Here is a 22,431-nt window from a genome sequence, read left to right as displayed (position 1 = left end):
CCGTTTGACTTCCAAGGTATGACTGTATGGCAACCCATGTTAGACTCAACAATTTTTGTGTCTGGATTTTCACTTTTTGAAATATATGGAAACCCTAATCCAGGTTTACCTTGCCTGGGCTGGATTGCTCCCGTGGAGATCCCTCCGTGGGCTGGATCACAGGTGTGCCTGAGCATGCATGCCTGTGATTTTCAGAGTCTGTGTGTGCGCGCGCGCCACAATTTTTGGCCTCTGCGTCTGTGCCAACGCGATTTACGGCGCCATGGAAGCGAGTCCCCATGCTGCGCCGGTTTAGCGCAGTGCGTTAGCAGGCAGCTTGGTTCGGGGGTGGCTTGTGGGCTGGTCAAACAACCTCCGCAGGCCACTTCCGGCCCATGGGCCTTAGGTTGCTGACCCCTGCCCTAATCTAAGCACCCTTAATTTCTATGATCTGAAGCATGCACGGCAGCTGGGCAACAACTCTAGCAGGAGCAAAGGCTAACCCACAAAGAGGGGGTGGGATGAACCAGGAACGCTGGGAGTTATGGGGGTGGTGTCCCCAGCAAAAAGGCAGAGTTTATAGGTGTGTAGGGAAGGAAGCGTGCATAGGCTTCTTCTCCCTGGGCGCAGGCAAGGATTGTGCATGGGTGAGCTAAAGAACACTCCCCCCTCCCTCTCCATTCCCCCTAACCCCGGAGACCCGTCTTCTGCCAGGCGTGAAGGCACACACTGTTCTTAATGGGTGCAGCCACGGCAGGGTCAGGGGGTTACGACTGTGTCAGAATGTGTCTTTCCAATTGAAGCCCCCTCCCCTTCAAGGGCAGGCATTCACACCAGCGTGGAGGAGGAGGAGGAAGAGCGGCAAGGGGCACCCGGGAGAGCGCAAAGGCCCAGGAGGTCAAATCTGGGCTGGCAGAAGAGACACAGCCGGACCTTGCCAAAAAAAACCACCTTCGCGTTTAGTCGTCCCATCTCCCCAGAACCACCAAAAGCGGAGGGCAACATTGGCACCCTCGCTGTGCGTGGAGGACGTAGGTGCCAGCTCCCTGGGTGCCCGAGCACCCACAAAATTCCCCATGAAGGGGCCGGGCACCCACACATTTTGGCGCTAGGGCTATGCACATGCACAACCTGAGCCCCCCCCCAGTCACGCACTCCTAGTGGAGGATGAGAGGGATGGTATTCAGTATTCCAGCAAAGTTTAGAGAGCTGGTTTCACAACTTCTCCCCCACAGATGCCCACGTAACAGCATTGACCAGCAGAACTGGCCCAGGGCCACATAATACCTGTTCTGCATTTTTAAGAACATCAACTTCTAGTGTGGGAGCAGCTGCCCTTTGGAACTCCCTGCCTATTGAAATCAAGCAGGCATCTTCTTGGCAGTCTTTTCGGCACCTGCTAAAAGCATTTTCGTTTAGACACACCCACCCAGATGTTTAGAGAGATGATGCGAGTTTTTCCTTTTTGAATATTTTAAATCGTTGCTCTCAGCTGGTTTTTCTGATGGTTTTGCTCTCCTTTTCTTTCTATAAGCAGCTTTGAGGTTTTTCATTTTGCAATCAGGCAGTGGATAAGTTTTACAAAATAAATAGATAGAACAAGCAATTTAAGAGAAGTGTAAGAGCAAAAAGCAGAACATAAAACCAGATAAACAAAACGTTAAAATAACTAGCATACAGCTGTATGTTCTCCATGAGATTTTACAGATAACAGTAATAATTATGATTACCATTACTATTATTATGTAGAAATGACTTGCTCAAAAAAGAGGAAAAAATCTTAATTCCGTGTCCAGATTATCATTATAAAAATAATAATATTAATATTCCACCTTTTCCCCAGAACTGGGGTTTGAGGCATACAACACAGAAAGCTGAAGTCATATAAAAGATAATAGTTACATAGTAATTAAACAGTAATGGAATTAAAATGATGCAACCCCCCACAAAATAATCTATTACAATACAGATAGTAAAAACAGTGAAAGTCCTTTACTTGAAACCAGACAGCCCCCCAAAGCCTGTCAGAAAAAGAAAGTCCAGCAAATGAACAGCAAGGAAGGAGCCCGTCAAAGTTCTCTTGGGAGAGAGCGCCAAAGTTGTCTGGGAGGAGCCACCACTGAGAAGACCACTTCTGCGTCGCCACTTGGGGAAACGGCCACTCTTAAAGATCTCAAAACCTAGGCAGGTTCGTACAAGGAATACTGTATTTCAAATAGCCTGGACGGATGCGGGTGGCGCTGTGGGTTAAACCACAGAGCCTAGGACTTGCCGATCAGAAGGTCGGCAGTTGGAATCCCCGTGACTGAGTGAGCTCCCGTTGCTCCTGCCAACCTAGCAGTTCGAAAGCACGTCAAAGTGCAAGTAGATAAATAGGTACTGCTCTGGCGGGAAGGTAAACAGCGTTTCCGTGCGCTGCTCTGGTTCACCAGAAGCGGCTTAGTCATGCTGACCACATGACCCGGAAGCTGTACGCCGGCTCCCTCGGCCAGTAAAGCGAGATGAGCGCTGCAACCCCAGAGTCGGTCACGACTGGACCTAATGGTCAGGGGCCCCTTTACCTTTAAGCCATATAGGGCATTATAATTCAGTGGCTCCCAGTTAGGGGTCCCAGGAACGCACCCAGGGGGTCTGCAGTCCCATTACTTGCCTTCCCCACCAACTGATTTTCAGCATTTTTGCACAGTAATATCAAAAAAAATTATGGTCTGTTCTGGTTTTTTTTTAAATACCTAAAATCATTTGCTTATTAGGAGCTACCCCACATTTTCTTCCAAAAATTGCTTTGCAGAGATAACTATCATAGAGTTATCAAACTTTTCAAAAGTAGAGGGTCTGTGGCTTGGCTTTTGAAAAATAGGGGCTTCCTCAGTAATTAACTAATTGGGAACCACTGTTACGGGTCATAACCTAGGGTTGCCGTATTTCAAAAGGTGAAAACCCAGATGCAGAAGTTGTTTAGCTTTTTTTTTGGCAAAGTTGTTGAGCTATGCAAAGTTGTTGAGCTATTATATCTAGAGAGCACCATGGAATTGCCTATAGAACAGAACCCAAAAAAGCAGCAGCAAAAAATATGCCATTAAAAATTATCCTGACCTGTCCAATGCCTGGGGTAAGATATACGTTTATACCTGGCACTGAAAATATGTTTTTTTTAAAAAAAAGCTTTTTAGTGGCTTTTATAAACAGGAATCCTAGGAGTTATTTAAATGAGACAAATAAACAGACCAATTCTTCTATGTCATTTGTAAGTCACAAAAATAGCACGATAAATTTGCAGTGATGTCTACAACGTAACGGTTCCTTATTAGCGGTCAGTATACAAATTCTTGGTTCGTGGAATTAAAGGAAAGCGATAACAGGGACAAAGGAGAAACAGGCTACAGCAGCGAGTTCCGCAGATGAACTATTATTTATTTATTGAATTTATACGCCGCCCGATATCCGGAGGTTTCAGGGCGGTGCACAGAACTAGGCGTTTGCATGAAGAATTCCTTTCTTATACCTGTTCTGACTCTCCCAAATTTTCCTCGGAGCCAAGTGCTGGGAGAAGGGCCCCAATCCGTCACATGCACCCACCTCCCGCAGCTCAATGTCCGGAGGAAAGTTTGGCATCCCTGGAAACGCCGCCGTGAGCGCAGCAAATTGTTTATTGCATTAATATTTTTTTTTTGAAAAACTGGGATCTTCCTTCCTCTCTTTTTTGGCAGCCCAGCACATTTCGGTTCACGCTCGGGTAGAGCGGTCATTCTTTGCAACCTCCCCACCCCCCCTCCAAAAAAAGGGGGGGAATACCCTGTAGAGTCACATGACCGTGCAGGTGTGTATGGGAACCCTCTGCTGCGGGGTCCTAATTAGTGGCATAATGTGCAGCCCCCCCGCTGGGCCTTTCACAAGCTCCGCTCGGCTGGGACGGGCCGATGTGTTTGACAGCGCTGCGCGAAGTGACACATCGCACAATGAGCAGGTTGCGCCGGGGAGGGAGGCGGAGGAAAAGCGGACCCACTAGGGACCATCGGGAAAGTTTTGGACGGCGAGCCAGGAAGGATGGAGATGTCGCTCGGCGGTGATGGAGCACCCGCTTTGCAAGCGCAGAAGTTCCTGGGTTCAGTCCCGCGCGGTGGCAACTCAGAGAGTAGGCGGTACTGAGCTGCATATGGACCAACTCTTTTAATAATAATAATATTTTATTTAATAATAATAATATTTTATTTAATAATAATAATATTTTATTTAATAATAATATTTTATAGTTAAAGCTATGGTTTTCCCGGGACGCGGGTGGCGCTGTGGGTTAAACCACAGAGCCTAGGACTTGCCGATCAGAAGGTTGGCAGTTCGAACCCCCGCGACGGGGTGAGCTCCTGTTGTTCAGTCCCTGCTCCTGCCCACCTAGCAGGTCAAAAGCACGTCAAAGTGCAAGTAGATAAATAGGTACTGCTCCAGTGGGAAGGCAAACGGCGTTTCCGTGCACTGCTCTGGTTTGCCAGAAGCGGCTTAGTCATGCTGGCCACATGACCTGGAAGCTGTACGCCGGCTCCCTCGGCCAGTTAAGAGAGATGAGCAACACAACCACAGAGTCGGTCACGACTGGACCTAATGGTCAGGGGTCCCTTTACCTTTACCTTTTATGGTTTTCCTAGTACAGTGGTACCTCAAGTTAATAACTTAATTCGTTCTGGAGGTCTGTTCTTAACCTGAAACTGTTCTTAACTTGAAGCACCACTTTAGCTAATGGGGCCTCCTACTGCCACGCGATTTCTGTTCTCAGCCTGAAGCAAAGTTCTTAACCCGAGGTAATATTTCTGGGTTAGCAGAGTATGTAACCTGAAGCGTATGTAATCTGAAGCATATGTAAACTGAGGTACCACTGTAGTGATGTATGGAAGTGAGAGCTGGACTATAAAGGAGGCTGATCACAGAAGAATTGATGCTTTTGAATTCTGGTGCTGGAGGAGACTGTTGGGAAAGAGGGAGGGCACAAGGAGAATGGGACGATGGAGGACGAGATGGATGGACAGTGTTCTCAAAGCTACCAGCATGAGTTTGAACAAAGTGTCTCAGTGTCCGAACAGAACATGGAGGGGGATGGAGACGCTCCTTCAGATATACTGGACCAAGGCTGTTTAGGGCCTTAAAGGTCAACACCAACACTTTGAATTGTGCTCGGAAACGTACTGGGAGTCAATGTAGGTCTTTCAAGACCGGTGTTATGTGATCCTGGCTGCCACTCCCAGTCACCAGTCTAGCTGCTGCATTCTGGATTAGTTGTAGTTTCCGGGTCACCTTCAAAGGCAGCCCCACGTAGAGCGCATTGCAGTAGTCCAAGCGAGAGATAACCAGAGCATGCACCACTCTGGCCAGATAGTCAGCGGGCAGGGAGGGTCTTAGCCTGAGTAATGAAATGAGTAATGAAAGCCACTAAGGGCTTTAGATGCATGGAAAGCATGGAAAGAACAAGGAGGATGCAGGTTGGATGGCTATCATGGATGCTTCAGCTGAGATTCCTGCATTGAAGGGGGTTGGACTAGATGTCCCTTTCGGGTCCCTTTCAACTCTACAGTTCTTTGATTCTATGACATATTAGGTGACTGACAATAGAAAAGGCCGCTCACCACCTACCTAGCATCTGAAGTTAGGGAGCCTGGGGAAGGAAGGAGGGTCCTTAAGAGATTAACACAAGAGGCTTGATTTAATTGTTGGCTTGCAATAGAGACAACTTTTCTGACCATCACTCAAAGCAACAGGAAACCCCCAAAGCATCAGACCTCAAGGATGAAGATGCAGAAACAACGTGAAAATACCATGCAGGTGATCAAATAGTCACCAGGCAGCAAGAACCCTTTTGGGTTTCTCCCCAATAGGTCTTCTCATTGAAGGCAGCAACATGCACCCCAGTGCCAGAGGGGGCAGGATTCTGCCCCCAGCCCATTGGAAGAGATGCAATTCATACATATAGGAGGAAACCCAAGGGAGTGTTCAGGGATTCAGCTGGAAGAAGAGTTAAACTCCTGTGGATCCTCACGCAGGCCTCAATTCTGGGGTGGGTGGAGAGTAGCTCTTGATGCAACTCGTTTATTTATTTGTTCAACACAGTTTTATAATGCTTTCCCAAAGTATTTGTGTGTATGTACACACACACACACACACAGAGAGAGAGAGAGAGAGAGAGAGAGAGAGAGAGAGAACACACAATAATCAATAACTAACTTCTTCCCTATGGCAGTTACAATTAAGCTTAAATGCATGGAATAATAATAATAATAATAATAATAATAATAATAATAATCTGGTTGGGTTGCCTCAGCAGGCCCTTAAGTTTCTTTTTCTTTTTTAATTTGTCTCTATTGATTTAAAATATCATCTTACATATATATTACAAATAGTTACATCAAAATTAAGCACAAAAATACAATAGAAAAAAGATAAAGAAAATAAAAATAAAATGCAAAGAAGAGTTAACAATAAGAAATGAATATTGGTTATAACATCCTGTCTTTTCTAATGAAGTCTTCTGAAAGAAACTTCTCGTTGTACTTTTTCTATTGTCTTAATTTTATTGCACAGTTTGTTTTATAACTTTTATAACATCTAGTACATTTATTCCATTTGTTTATTATATACAAGTATCATTCAGTTCTGCTAGGATAACGTTGTTATTATTACAATATAATCTTATATATTCTTTGAATAGTCTCCATTCTCTGAATATTTTTTGATTTGGGGCTCCTCTGACTTTTCCGGTCAGCTTTGCTAATTGAAAGTACTCTAGCATGAGTGATTGCCAATCTATTATTGTAGGTGTTATTTCACATTTCCAACTTCTGGCTATCAGTATTCTTGCAGCCATAACTGAATACAGGCTCTTGAGTTTCTAAGTCTTGTCAGGACAGAATAGTGCCAGGATCAGATAGTAAAACTGTTCCTGGGCTGCATGGCCCTTTAAGAACACTGGGAGAGCCGGCTGGAGCCACTCAATGGCCCATACCTAGCCCAGAATCCTGGTCTTGCAATGGCCAACCTGATGCTATAAATTTGTCTAATCCTCTTTTCAAGCCATCTAGCTCACTGCACTCAGTGGCAGGGAGTTCCATAGTTGAACTCTTTGTGTGAATAATAAATCCTTTTGTGCTGGTCCCGGGGGCTAACCGAGAGGCGAGGTCTGAGTCCAGTCCGAGGTCGATGGTGCGGTATGGAGTCTGTCTGTCAAAGCTGTAGCTGGGTCCAAGGCGGGGAGTCGGGTGGAGTCAGGAACTCTGGCAGAAGAGCGGGGCAGGGTGCCGGCAGGAACAGGCTAGCAACAACGTTGCTCCCGCAACCTGGGACTGGGCTGGCTGGCTTTTATCTGCCCCGAGGCATAGGGCGGCCCCGGTCCACAGGTGACTCGCCTCTCCTGGCCTGGAGATGAGCACTCCTCCTGCATGAACTTAGTTCCCTCCGCCTCTCTGCCCTGAGCCTCTGCAGCTCAGGAGAGGCTGGAGGGTTACTGAGAGCGGAGGACCTGCAGGCAATGGGTCCTCCATCACCTCAGGAGCCAGAGCAGACTCAGCTGGTGCCTGCACCTGAGGATCCAGCACAGGTGAGGGCCCTTCAGGCTCATGCCCCAGCCCCAGCTCAGCTGGTTCTGGAGGCGGGGAATCCTGTGCAGGCTGGGATTCCTCAGGTTCAGCCTCTGAGTCCGAATCCCAGGCCATCACAGCTTTCCTTTATCTGTCCTAAATCTTCCAACCTTTAGCTTCGTTGAATGTCTACAAGTTTAGCATTAGGTCAGGAACAGAAACACTTTCCTCTAGCCATTCTCCTTCTATGCCATGTGTAATTTCACAAATTTATAGCATCTTGCCTCTTCGAAACAGAGAGGCCCCTGAACAGCCTTGCTCCAAGAAATAAGTCGTAGGGTTGCCATATTTCAAAAAGTGAAAGTTCAGACACAAAAGATGTTGAACTTTTCTTTTTGGGGCCAAAGTTGTTGAGTTTTGCTTGCAAAATCTCCCCACCCCCACCCCCAAAAGAGAAAGAAAACGTTTTTGAGCAAATTTTAAGGAAATTCACCAATATCGACATTTCTGACGTGGGTTTCCATACGTCCGGATTTCCCCAAACATTTAAGTGATTGTCAGACACTGTTTCCAACGACCAAATCCCTGCAATGTCTGGGAAATTCCAGACACATGGCAAGCCTAAATAAGAACCATGCAAAGAGGTGGCCAAGACCCTCCTGGGGACCCTCCTGTCCTCCTGCCTCTGAGTAAATGAAACCTCCGCAGGCTGAATACCAGCTAATTCATGGCGAAGGCTCCAAGGCCGTTCAGCATAAGCGTCTTGGGTTCCAGGCAGATGAAGTGTCCTTAAGCCCCCTTGAAATCCATGGTGCTTAAGTGCATTTGTATCATTCTCAAGAAGCAGCATTGACAGAAAACATCCCCTCCAACTTTGGGCAGGAGAGACGACGGTGCTTGTTTTTCTCTCGATAGACAAGGGTGTTCCAATATGGTAGCGACTAAAGGAGAGCAGTCGGGAAAGGAGCGCAGAGCAGCCACTTTGGGGGGGATGCCCGGAGTACAGAAGGACAAACCTGTCCATTCTGGTTGCCTTAATTTTTTCACAATCATCAATTCAGCTCTCCACACTTTCGCATCAGTTTATGAATTCAATCATCTCTGATGCAGATTAACACTATGAATTTTGTCTCATGCACAAACATTTTTGTACACAGTCTTGCACAATGTAGACATATTTGCAATGCTGTTTATCCCTCCTTTACCAATATAAGCAGTTATATGCAAACTAATACCTGCATTTTTGTATACGGTGCATTAGTCAGATGGGGAATTGCATTGCAAAATTCAAGAAAGTGTGAATTTTGCAGGAGGGCTGCGTTTCAGGTTATCATTTCTGGAAGAACAAATTTGCTTGATTCTCCTTTAAGAACTGAACTTCTCCACTGATTCAGAAAGTGCATTGATCTACCACAAAATGTATTGCGCTTTTACTTCTTGTAAATACTTCACTGCCAAAAGAAAAAGAAGGCGAGAGATCCAGAATTCAGAAATTCAGTACGGTTTTGCGACCTAGTTTGCAAACCAGGCCACCAGTCAACCTTTATTCTCAGCCCCTTAATCAACTCAAAATTTCAGTTGATTAACTGAAGCCATTTTAGCTCTCCCGATAAAGGAAACTTTTTGTTTCATGAGGAATGATAGGTTCGAGCACCCAAATATCACCCAGGTTTTGGGGATATGCAAAATTATTTAAAGTTGACTGTTGTTGTTGTTTAGTGGTTTAGTCGTGTCCGACTTTTCGTGACCCCATGAACCAGAGCATGCCAGGCACTCCTGTCTTCCACTGCCTCCTGCAGTTTGGTCAAACTCATGCTGGTAGCTTCGAGAACACTGTTCAACCATCTCGTCCTCTGTCATTCCCTTCTCCTTGTGTCCTCCATCTTTCCCAACATCAGGGTCTTTTCCAGGGAGTCTTCTCTTCTCATGAGGTGGCCAAAGTATTGGAGCCTCAGCTTCAGGATCTGTCCTTCCAGTGAGCACTCAGGGCTGATTTCCTTCAGAATGGAGAGGTTTGATCTTCTTGCAGTCCATGGGACTCTCAAGAGTCTCATCCAGCACCAGAATTCAAAAGCATCCATTCTTTGGCGATCAGCCTTCTTGATGGTCCAGCTCTCACTTCCATACATCACTACTGGGAAAACCATAGCTTTAACTATACGGACCTTTGTTGGCAAGGTGATGTCTCTGCTTTTTAAGATGCTGTCTAGGTTTGCCATCGCCTTTCTCCCAAGGAGCAGGTATCTTTTAATTTCGTGACTGCTGTCACCATCTGCAGTGATCATGGAGCCCAAGAAAGTAAAATCTCTCACTGCCTCCATTTCTTCCCCTTCTATTTGCCAGGAGGTGATGGGACCAGTGGCCATGATCTTCGTTTTTTTGATGTTGAGCTTCAGACCATATTTTGCGCTCTCCTCTTTCACCCTCATTAAAAGGTTCTTTAATTCCTCCTCACTTTCTGCCATCAAGGTTGTGTCATCTGCATATCTGAGTTTGTTGATATTTCTCCTGGCAATCTTAATTCCGGCTAGGGATTCATCCAGCCCAGCCTTTCGCATGATGAATTCTGCATATAAGTTAAATAAGCAGGGAGACAATATACAGTTGGTTCAAAAACCAGGCAACGAATCAAGTAACAGCAGGTTAAAAATCGCCAAGCGGCCTGAATTATGTGGTCCTCTCCAGAAAAAAGGGGACGAAGAGTCTGGGTGCCACCGCTGAAAGCACAAGGAGATGTTCTCTGGCCTAGAGGGAAGCCTGAACTTTGCAGAGGACCCCTTAGGCTTGTTTGAGATGGGGGGACCGACCCAACAGATGCCGGGGAAGGAGAGGGGGGGGCTGGTGGAGTGGAAGCAATTAGCGACTTGGTGTCATTGGGCTGGTTGCCCCTTTTGTCAGCACGGTCAATTTCCTTTGCTCCCTGCTCTGCCCCCCTCGCCTCTCCCTCCCGCCCCATGGGAGTTAATCGGACACAATGGTCAGGGTTAATTCAGATTGTCAAGGATGGGAGCTGTGAATTTGAGGGAGGAGGAGGGCGGGCAGAGGGCAGCCTCCGGGGGGAGAAAAAACACCCCGTGCGCGCACACACATTTTCCTTTTTCAATTTTTTTTTATGGCATCCACAATTGGGCCCAACAGCTTTGGAGACACCTTTTCCCCTCTCCCCCTGACTCCCTTCACCTCTGCCAAGGAAGCCCACGGCCCACCCACTCTGCGGCCCCCAGGAAGCCTCAAATCCTCTTTTTCTTTTTTGCAGCGGCTCAAGCCCTTAATGATCTGAATTGGTGCTTTCCGGTGGGGCTGTGGGGGGGTGGGCAACATTCTCCCCGCCTCATTTTCCTGCTTTAAAATGAAAAATGGAAAGTCTTCCTTCTGCAAAATTCAGCCCGGTGGGCCGTTCCGTCTCGCGACTTGTCCCACGGAGAGGAGCGGTTCTCCCTCTGCACATTTGCTGGGCGGGGATTTGAATTGGGCCGTGAAGTCCCGTTGCTACGCCTTATCTGCTTTGGGTTGATTTGGCCAACACTTATAAACCGCTTGCTCCGAAGAGAGGGAGGGAAAATAATATCATTCATATCATTATTATATTTATTTATATCCTACCTTTTCCCCAGACTCAAGGCGGCTTAAGTAAGTTAAAAACAGCTAAATAAAATAAAATGCAAGAAGTTTAAAAACTTATAGCAGGTAGTAATTAAAAAGTAATTAAATTCTAATAATTAAAACAAGATTTTAAAAAACTAATTCTATTAAAACACATATAATAAAAACAGCACAGCACTATTATTATTATTAATAATAATATGAATAGCATTAATGTAATTAATTAAATTTGTATACTGCCCTTCATCTGTAGATCAACCCTTTCCTTTAAATCGCTGTCAGTTCCCAAAGGAAATTGTCTTCTCCTGCTGGTGGAAAGACAACAAGGAGATTCAATTATATGCAAATATTCAATTATATATAAAACATGACTGAAACGCACAAACCAATTTTTTTAAAAAAACCAAACCAAATTTGCATTGTTAAAAATATCAGTAAAGCATTTAAAAGAAGCTTTAATTAAATCGTCCTGTCTGGATATTCTTCCTGGAACAGGAAAACTTTCAGCCGGTGTCTAAAACAGCATAACAACAACAACAACAACAACAACAATAACAACAACAATTTTATTGTTTGTACCCCACCCATCTGCCTGGGTTTCCCCAGCCATTCTGGACGGCTTCAAGCGGATACAAGAACACAATAAAACATCATTATATTCAAAACTTGCCTATACAGGGCAGCCTTCGGATGTCTTCTAAAAGTTGTGTAGTTATTTTGAGGGTTGCCCTACCTTGAAGAGCAAAAAAGAGGGAAGTCTGGGCTGCTGCCCACCTGACACAGGGAAAGAGGTGTGCCTTTCCCCCCAGCTTAGGCTGGCAGTGGCTGCAGCATGCAGACCAACCTGCCACCCCCCCCCAAAACCTTGACATTTCCTTTAAAATGTAAAAATCTGCCCAGAATGGCATGTTGCCCCCCCCCCCAAAAAGAGGACATGTCTGGGTTTTCCCTGGCGTATGGCAACCCCATCTCCTTGACATCTGATGGGAGAGTGTTCCACAGGGCAGGTGCCACCACCAAGAAGGTCTTTGAAGACGCTCGAACTCAGGACGCAAGGGAGAAACGTGCTAAGAGGAAGGCACACTTGGCAAATCCACACCGTGATCAACTCCCATCCAGAAACCAATGTCCCCACTGTGGAAGGACATGTGGATCCAGAATTGGCCTCCACAGTCACTTACAGACTCATTGTTAAAACTGTGTTTATGGAAGACAATCTTACTCGGCTACGAGGGATCGCCAAAGAAGAAGAAGAATGCAGGAATCTCAACTCAGGCATCAGGTGGCCATCCAACCTCTGCTTAAGAACCTTCAAGGAAGGAGAGTCCACCCCCCACCCCAGCCCCAAGGGAGACCCTTCCACTGAGTTGGGTGTGAGCAGGGAAGTGGCAAAGTTTGAGGACGCTCCTAAATTGCTCAGGGCTGCTAAAACCCAAAGAGATTGCAAAGGTCTCCAAGAAGAGCTCTCCAAATGGAGAGCTGTTCTTGTGCCAGATAGAAATGGGGGGAAAGAGTTGGGTGGATCCATCCCCTCTTTCATCTCAGGGGTTAATGATGATAACGATAACGATAATAGCCCTGTGTCCCAGAAATTCCTCTGGCCTCTGAGGACTTTCCGGGGAGGCGCGCTTTCTCGGGCAGCTTCCCCCCCCCCCCCCGTCCGCCCGCGTCTCGCAGCCTCAGCCCCATTAGGCCTGACACGTACAGCCACCATTTCTGTAAAGGTCATAACCTGCTCAGTGGGGCTCGGCAAGGCCAGGTTCCTTGAGCTCACACATCTGTGCGCTGGAGCCTAGACTGCCCCGCGGAGAGGAGGACAGAGGCCAGGAGGACAGAGAGCCCGGGCGGATCCCACATGCGCTTTTGGGATGGCGCATGTTCCCTGGCGCTTCTGGAGGAAGGGCTTCTCTCCCTCATAAATAAACAGAGAGCATGGCCTCTGCATCACCAATGTGTCTCTGGATTATTTTCTATATTTCTATATTTCTATATTTCTATATTTCTATATTTCTATATTTCTATATTTCTATATTTCTATATTTCTATATTTCTATATTTCTATATTTCTATATTTCTATTATTTCTTCTATTTCTATTATTTCCGTTTGTGGAATGTTCTCCCCAGGAAAGTTTGCCAGGCGCCTCCACTATACACCTTTAGGCACCAGGCAAAAACATTTCTTTTTAACTAGGCTTTTACCTTTACCTTGCCTGACTTTATCTACACCCTATACCCTTTTTAAAATGCTGACTCTTTTTTGGGGGGCGTTATTGGGTTGTTGTTTTTGTTTTGATTTTATGTACAGTGGTACCTCGGGTTAAGAACTTAATTCGTTCTGGAGGTCCGTCCTTAACCTGAAACTGTTCTTAACCTGAAGCACCACTTTAGCTAATGGGGCCTCCCGCTGCTGCCGTGCTGTCGGAGCACGATATATATAATGGGATATATATATATCCCATTTCCCCCATCCCCTCAAGGCAGGGAGGGCTTACTGCTAAAACAGAAACAACTAAAAGCAGAGAGGCAGCAGGGAAGTCAACATTAAAAACCAATTAAGCATTAATATAATCTATCTGTCTATCTTGCTATCTATAACCTGTTTGTTTTGTTTGGTTGGCTTGGCTTGGCTTGGCTTGGCTTGGCTTGCTTGTTTGTAAGTCACATTGGGTTGCCTTGGGTAATAATAATATTAATAGTAAGTTATTATTTATATCCTGCCCACCTGACTGGGATGCCCCGACGAATTTAAAACACAGTGAAACATCGAACCAAGGCGACTAACAAATTTAATAGACGAAATAAGGGTAATACAGTGGTACCTCTGGATGCAAACGGGATCCATTCCAGAGTTCCGTTTGTATCCAGAAGCGAACGCAACCTGCGTCTGCGCGTGCACAGATCGCGATTCACCGCTTCTGCGCATGCGCATGCCGTCATTTTGACTGTCTGCGCATGCACGAAACCCGGAAGCAACGTGCTCCGTTACTTACTGTCAGGTCGCCGCAGCATACTTCAACCCGAGGTATGACTGTAAATAAACAGCCTCAGCACCAGCCCTCTCCTTAAAGGGCCACAGCAACATGTGCCCCATCCTGCACCCACATTCCACCGCCACAGATGTCCCCCGCAACCCCCGCCATTGGCCAAATTGCCTAATGTGTAATTAACGTGGGATTAGCACTCCTCAACGTCCCCCCCCAACACACACAAATTCCTCTCTGCGCTGAGGATTCTGGTGACATCATTTGCAGTGACAGTGGAGTGACTGAGCGAGAGATTAGCTGTGCACGCTTCAAAATGTCACCGTGCGCCTTCTGCTGCGGCAAATCGAGAGGCGCGGCCTTCGGTCGCAAGAGCCCCATCGCGGCTGAGCTTGGAAAGTCGCCGGATCGGCAGCAAATGGCGTCAATAAATAAGCAAGGGATCTTGTCTTTTTTTTGTGGGGGTTTCCTTCCTGGAACTGGAAGGCGGGCAAAGCTCGATCAAAACGGGTTTGCTTGCAGCAGCTGGGCCTGTGTGTCATCTAGAGCAGGGGTAGGCAAGACTTGCCAGGCATGGGCTGGATCACTCCCACAGAGATCCAACGTGGGCCGTACCAGCGCATTGCGACGCCGGAAATAGCTTCTGTGCATGCCCAGACGCCGAAAATCACGCATGCACAGAAGTGATTTCCGGTGTCTGGGCATGCACAGAAGTGATTTCCGGTGTCTGGGCATGCACAGAAGCGATTTCCGGTGTCTGGGCATGCACAGAAGTGATTTCTGGCATCTGGGCATGCGCAGAAGCAATTTCCGGCATCTGGGCATGCACAGATGCGATTTCTGGCGTCTGGGCATGCGCAGAAGTGATTTCTCGCATCTGGGCATGCGCAAAAGCGATTTCCGGCATCTGGGCATGTGCAAAAGCGATTACCAGCGTCTGAGCATGCTCAGATGTGATTTCTGGCATCTGGGCATGTGCAGAAGTGATTTCCGGAGCCACGGAAGAGAGTCCCTGTGCTGCGCCAGTTTAGCACAGCGCACGGGGACTCGCCAAGCGGGCGGCTCTGTTCGGGGGCGGCTCGGGGGCCGGTTAAACGGCCTCCGTGGGCAGCTTCTGGCCCACGGGCCACAGGTTGGGGGCCCCTGATCTAGAGGCTGTAGGAGGAAGCAAGCTGGAGGCTGTGAGGGAGAGACATGCCTGATTTCTGCTCACATCCAAGGCCATGGCGGCGGGAAAAGCAAAACCCTCTTGGGGTGTCAATGCTGTGAACCCCTCAGGATGTGTGTGAGTGTGTGTGTGTGTGTGTGTGTGTGTGTGAATAAATCATATATCACACAGCTGCGCGTATGTTCAGCTTGCAGACTTAACATATAGAACAAGAGAACAAGAAGAACATGTGTTTAGAGAAGAACGTTTATTGAATATATGGGGGGGGTGGAATGGAGTACACTTGAAAATGCTGGCAGCATTAAGATCAATTCAACAGTGCCAATAAATTTTAATGGATGCAATAATAGAACAATGAATGGTTTAGTTTTTGTAAAATATGCAGGGGTTTGTGATATGCAAAATGAACCATGGAAAGAGAAGAAGGGAAGTCATTGATATTTTAAGGATGTTTAAATGAGTATTTTAAATTGTAAAACAGAAAATCATATATATATATATATATATATATATATATATATATATATGCTTTCGTAGATTTTCACGGGTACAGGAATGCAGGTTTTGGTGTCCTCGGGTATCTTCCCGTGTAAAAGTTGGGGTGTCTAGGCGACGTTTCGACGAGGTCTCACTCGTCATCTTCAGGCTGGTGCTTTCGGCTTCTTGTTACTGGAACAGAGCAGGATCTCAGTGTTTGAGTTCCTATAAATACTGTAGAGGAGGTATGGTGTATAGCCTCCAATGTTCTGGGCAGAGAGGAAGTTCCCAGGCTAGTGTGCCTTTTCTTCTTTTGTTCCTTAATTGCTTGAGGGATATCTTGAGTGATTTCTTGAGTGATATCCTGAGTACCACTTAGGTGGGTCATTAGGTGTGGATTAGTTGCTAAAGCCTTTGTGTCTTGACCTCTTGAACTTTGTGAAGAGTTTTTCTGAGAAGATGGGTGTACTACATTTAGTTGTGCTCTGGCTTGGCTTCGTGTATAGGGGCGAGCTGTGGTTTTGTGGCCTGTGCCAGCCAGATCTGTGTAGGGATTGCAGGGGGGTGCAGCATCCGGAGGTGCCACCATGGTTTGGCTACTGGATGGTGTCTGTAATTTATCTGTGGAGAGGGTCTGGGTTTGGGTCTGGTGTGGTTGATTGGTGATGGCGTTCTGTGTGCCTCTGGATCTGGTGTCAGTTTTTGTGGGGAGGGCTAATTTCCAGATGTCTGGCAAGCGGGATGTGTCGTCACGCTTGTTCATGTTGTGAGGGTGTTTCTCTCACAACATCACCAATCAACCACACCAGACGCCATCACCAATCAACCACACCAGACCCAAACCCAGACCCTCTCCACAGATAAATTACAGACACCATCCAGTAGCCAAACCATGGTGGCACCTCCGGATGCTGCACCCCCCTGCAATCCCTACACAGATCTGGCTGGCACAGGCCACAAAACCACAGCTCGCCCCTATACACGAAGCCAAGCCAGAGCACAACTAAATGTAGTACACCCATCTTCTCAGAAAAACTCTTCACAAAGTTCAAGAGGTCAAGACACAAAGGCTTTAGCAACTAATCCACACCTAATGACCCACCTAAGTGGTACTCAGGATATCACTCAAGAAATCACTCAAGATATCCCTCAAGCAATTAAGGAACAAAAGAAGAAAAGGCACACTAGCCTGGGAACTTCCTCTCTGCCCAGAACATTGGAGGCTATACACCATACCTCCTCTACAGTATTTATAGGAACTCAAACACTGAGATCCTGCTCTGTTCCAGTAACAAGAAGCCGAAAGCACCAGCCTGAAGATGACGAGTGAGACCTCGTCGAAACGTCGCCTAGACACCCCAACTTTTACACGGGAAGATACCCGAGGACACCAAAACCTGCATATATATATATATATATACAGAAACCACAGTCTGCTCTCTCCCTCATTCCCAGGAAACACAAACTTTGCATAAGCAAACCATTTTTTGTTGTTATCTATAGATACAAATTGCTTTTTTAATTTTAATTGTTCATTTTCACTTTTTACAAATATGTTAAACAATAAAAGCAAAACCTTTACGAATCTAATATACCTTCCCCTCGTCTTCCCTCCCCTCCTTTCTGTAGTTATTCATTTCCTATCTTTTTATTCCTGCGTATCCAATTCAAATCTATTAGCCAATTTCCCCTTAGCTTCCCCTCTCTTACTGCATGTGTTTATATCAATCCCGCTAATGTTTGAATTTGTTTACAATTTATCTTCAAATAATCAATACATTTCCCCAATTCAATTTTTAAAAGCCTCTCTGCTTGATTTCTTATTCTTCCGGTGAGTCTCGCCATTTCTTCGCACTCCATGGATTTTAGTTGCCAATCTTCCTTTGTCGGAACTGTTCCTTCCTTCCATCTTTGGGCGTAAATCCTTTGAACAGCCCTGGTAGCAGACTTGAAGAATTTTTTTCTGCTCGCTGAGTGCTTCTCCAAGGATTATACTTAAAAGAAAAGCTTCTGTTTCTTTTCGTAAAAGTCATTTTAATCATTTTTCTCATTTCCCAGAAAGTGCCATGTACATTCATGCAAAATGCAAAGCTCCTCTGTCCTCTGAACTTACCTATTCAGAGCTGCTATAATAATAATGATGATGATGATGATGATGATGATGATGATGATGATGATGATAATTATACCCCACCCATCCGGGTAGCTCCCAACAGAATAATAAACAGAATAAAACTTCAAACATTAAAATCTTCCCTAAACAGGGCTATAATAACAGCCACTCTGGGAGGCTTCCAGCAAAAGATTTAAAGTGCATTAAAAAATGTCTTCTAAAAGTCAGATAGTTGTTTATTTCCTTGACATCTGATGGGAGGGCATTCCACAGGGCGGGCGCCACCACCAAAAAGGCCCTCTGCCTGGTTCCCTGTAACCTCACTTCTCGTAGGGAGGGAACCACCAGAAGGACCTTGGAGCTGGACCTCTGTAGTGCTCCCTAATGCTTACTTTTTTTTATTCTCATATAATGCATCCTTATTCTCCTTATTCTAGTCCTCCTGAAATCTATGGTGCCTGACACCAGGGGCAGAGGAAGGGGGGTGCGGTGGGGGTGAGCCGCCACAGGTGTCACTACTGAGGGGGGTGACAAAATCCTGGGCGGCACTCACCGCGGGGTCTGCAGTGTGCCCGAGCAAAACATCTCTCCTGGGAGTGGTGCGGTGGCTTGGGCACCCGTAGGCTCCACAATACCCCAAAAGGTTCACCCACCGCCTCCCCACCAGTTGTAGGGTGGCCGAGTGGGAGGAGGCAGGCAGATTCCTCGGAGGCCCCACAGTGCGTTCTGCCGCATTTGGCTGTGGGATGTGAACTACACAAGAGTAGTCAAGTACAACATTTCTAGAGTGAACATGTTTACACATGGGGAGGAATGTTTGCTCAGCCAGCAGGTAAACTTCCTGTTTCCTTCTGGGCTGGGACAGGCTTCCTCTGCATGTGATTAGAGGTGGGCATGGCCTCACCTGTGCAGGTAACGACAAAAGCAGGGCAGGGCAGCCATCTCTCTCTCTGTGACTACTTTAATCAAAGAAGCAACATCTGCTTAGCCAAAGATGCCCTCTTGGCTTCCAGCCAAGAGAGGACAAAGGGACTGTCTTCTTATGAGATAGTTTCTAGGTATATGTTACTTTTCTAAGCTAAGTCTGCCTTCTGGGATCCGATTGTGAACAGAATGATGTGTGAGTAAACCTTTTTATACTTTTATAGAAGACTGTGTTGTGTCTTATCTTTTATGAGGGAATAAGGGGAAAATACCTTTAGCGAGCCTGAGCAAACGCATCCACTGCAAGTTTAAAAAGGGGAATGTTACTCTGCTAAATTGTGAACTTGTTAACACAAGTTGGAAAGGCTATAATCAGACAATATATCCTCTCCTGCATCCCTGAACATTCCCACACTGGCCCCACCCACAGCTGGCTCAGAGCAGGTGCGCCGCTCCCAGGTGCCCGATTGGCTTGCTCCGCTGCTGCCTGACACAGCTACTTTTTTTTATTCCCCACCCCCCACCCCAATCTGTGCATGTTTTCCTTCCTCTCCAGACATCCCCATAATTCTCTCTTCCTCCACTTTCTCTCCACAGCCTACTGGACCGTGAGTGGCGTGAATGGACCGCTGGTTGTCCTGGACAATGTTAAGGTATGACACCCTTGCCTTTCAAATGCCATTTGAAATAAATATATGGATATGTTAGGGATGCAGGTGGCACTGTGGTCTAAAACACTGAGCCTCTTGGGTTTGCTGATCGGAAGGTCGGTGGTTCAAATCCCTGCTACGGGGTGAGCTCCCGTTGCTTGGTCCCAGCTCCTGCCAACCTAGCAGTTCGAAAGCACGCCAGTACAAGTAGATAAATAGGTACTGCTCTGAAGGGAAGGTAAACGGCATTTCCGTGCGCTCTGGTTTCCATCATGGTATCCCGTTGCACCAGAAGCAGTTTAGTCATGCTGGCCACATGACCCGGAAAGCTGTCTGTGGACAAACGCCGGCTCCCTCGGAGTGGTACCTATTTATCTACTTGCACTTTAACGTGCTTTCAAACTGCTAGGTTGGCAGGAGCAGGGACCGAGCAATGGGAGCTCACCCCATCGCAGGGATTTGAACCGCCGACCTTCTGATCGGCAATCCCAAGGCTCTGTGGTTTAACCCACAGCACCACCCACGTTCCATATAGCATATATTCAAGAATAAAAACCAGCGACAATTTGTTGTTGACAAAGGACAGCTGGACATAGAAAGGGCCCCATCCTCACCAAACCTAAATCCGGCCCTGCGTGGCCCCTAGGTTACTACTGAAATCCTGCATCCTTTTAAACCGCAAGTGTTCTGATTTAATTTTTGTCCAGCTATGGATCGCAGGTTTCCCCTCCAGAGGGCAATAATGGCATAACACTGGGAAAGCCTCGCAACACAACAAACAAAGCGGAATTGTGTTCGGAGGGTGCAGTATAAAACCCCCCACAAATGCATCCATGGCATGTTGCAGAAAACACCACCACCCCTCATCGGTTAAAACCCTACAGGTGCTAAGCTCTGGGAGCAGAAGAATTTTCCACTGGGATAAAGTGAGAATCTAGCCCCCTTGTCCCCCCTCCCCAGCAAAAAAGGAAGCCTGGTTTCTGTAATGATCTCAGCCAGGTCTGTTGGAAACAATCTGGGCTTTACCTGTATTTTAAGAAGGCAAAAAAACACATTGGTTTGAAAGACTGACCTCTAGCGACCAAAGAGAGCCATGCCTCATCAAGGGAAGGAAAAGTTGCATTTTACTGGGCCAACTGGCTATTTGATAAAGCTTAATTGTTTGAGTAAAAATAGGGGGGGATGTTGCATATTTATCATCACCATCACCATCAATTTGTATGTTGCTTTTCCACGCTCAAAGCAGTTTGAAAAGCTTGCATATAATTCACAAATGGTTACAAGACATAAGAAATTTTCAATTCTTCTTTGCAAACCGCTTTGAGGTTTTCTACAATCAAGCAGCACATAAATGTCATTAAATGGCTAATAAATAAATAAAGTGTCATAAACAGCAGGCAAATGGAAACCTTTAATTATATGGAGTGGTTGCTGGAGTCCAGACTTAGTTTTGGAGATAAACTATTTTTGCCTTTATTTTTGTCATCATATTCTTAAGCTTTATTATGATTTATCCATAGACTGCTTAATGTTATTGTATATTTATTCGTACAGGATGTTTTCATGAGCTTGCTATTTAAAGCTATTTAAGCAATGTGTGAATTGAAGCAGAGCCATCCTTCAAAAGTCTCACCTCTCCAGTTTTTTTGCAGTGCATTTCTTCAGCTAAGCAACATGTACCATAATGTCTCTGCAATGGTACAGCGTGCATATCAACACACACGTATTTCCAGAAATAACATGCAGAGGGTGCATTATTTTAGGGTCAATGGCGCTGCAGAAATGTGCATATTGGGGTGATTTTATGCAAAGACGTGTACGTTACGAGAAATTTGCACCAAAATGCTGCTGAATTTTCATGAGGATTTGTTTAAACAAAAATTCGCGGACGAATGTGGAAACCAAAAAATCACAGATTGGTAGAGTCAGAAGGGACACTGAGGGCCATCTAGTCCAACCCCCTGCAATGCAGGAATCTTTGACCCAAGGTGGGGCTCAAACTCCCAACCCTGAGATTAAGAGACTTCTGCTCTACCGAGTGAGCTATGTGAAGAACCGAACGTAGAACTGGAGAAGAAACTGAGAGAAATCAAAATCGATCTAATTAACCCATCTTTATCTCTCATGGGAGCAATTTCCATAGTTTAACGATGAGCTGTGTAAACAAGTAAATGAGCACATGCAGAGTCCTGATTTGTTTCTTTATAATTACTTAATTAATTAATTCACGTCCCTTCACCGAAATGCCACAGGGCAGTTTACGACAAAGTAACATAATAAGAGAAACATACCATACAAACAGGTGTATTCAATTTAACTTAAAGCAGGCGCATTAAACTAAATTTAAGTTGAGTTGCTGTGCCTCGCCCTGGGATCACTTGGAATGAAGTGTGGACCAGAAATACATTAATAAATAGCATAATATCCATACAATCACATGACATCCATAAAACACAGGCGAATTCAAACTGTTATAGAAATACATTTCATAATAAGCAGTGCATTGTTTTTAGTTTTTATTTTTTTAATTACCCACTCTTCACCCGAGCAATTGAAAATACAACATTGAAAGCAATTCTAAAACCTTACAAGTGCAAAAAATGCAACTGCAAAAAATCACATCTAACAAGAATAACAATCACAGCAGTCTGATAAAAATAACAGAAGTATTCCCAGTTGCTTATTTTTCTGACTTTAATTCAAATTTGGGATTTCTCTATCCAATGGTGGACTTCGCTCAAAATTTCTTCCACTGGAAGATCTGGGTTCTTGTTTGTCCTGTTACCTCGCTTGCATTTCAATCTTTTTGTTTTCTAATTCAGACACAGCTCCCCTCCCACCCCAACCCAGGCTTAACTGTTGTTGTTGTTTAGTCGTGTCTGACTCTTCGTGACCCCCTGGACCAGAGCACGCCAGGCACTCCTGTCTTCCACTGCCTCCCACAGTTTGGTCATGCTGGTATCTTCGAGAACACTG

General features: G+C 45.9%; 1 protein-coding gene across 1 annotated transcript in view; it reads left to right on the top strand.

Moving 5' to 3' along the window:
• ATP6V1B1 (ATPase H+ transporting V1 subunit B1) overlaps window positions 1-22,431 on the top strand; it is a 69,826-nt gene that overhangs the window by 4,533 nt on the left and 42,862 nt on the right. Inside the window, exon 2 of the mRNA XM_028744472.2 lies at window positions 19,403-19,458. Coding sequence (XP_028600305.1) covers window positions 19,403-19,458 — 56 coding nt within the window. The remainder of the gene's footprint in view (window positions 1-19,402; window positions 19,459-22,431) is intronic.

Source organism: Podarcis muralis, chromosome 9, assembly GCF_964188315.1.
Source record: "Podarcis muralis chromosome 9, rPodMur119.hap1.1, whole genome shotgun sequence".
NCBI lineage: Eukaryota > Metazoa > Chordata > Lepidosauria > Squamata > Lacertidae > Podarcis > Podarcis muralis.
The sequence above is the reverse complement of the archived record's forward strand: the minus strand, read 5'-3'. Positions and strand labels throughout refer to the sequence as shown.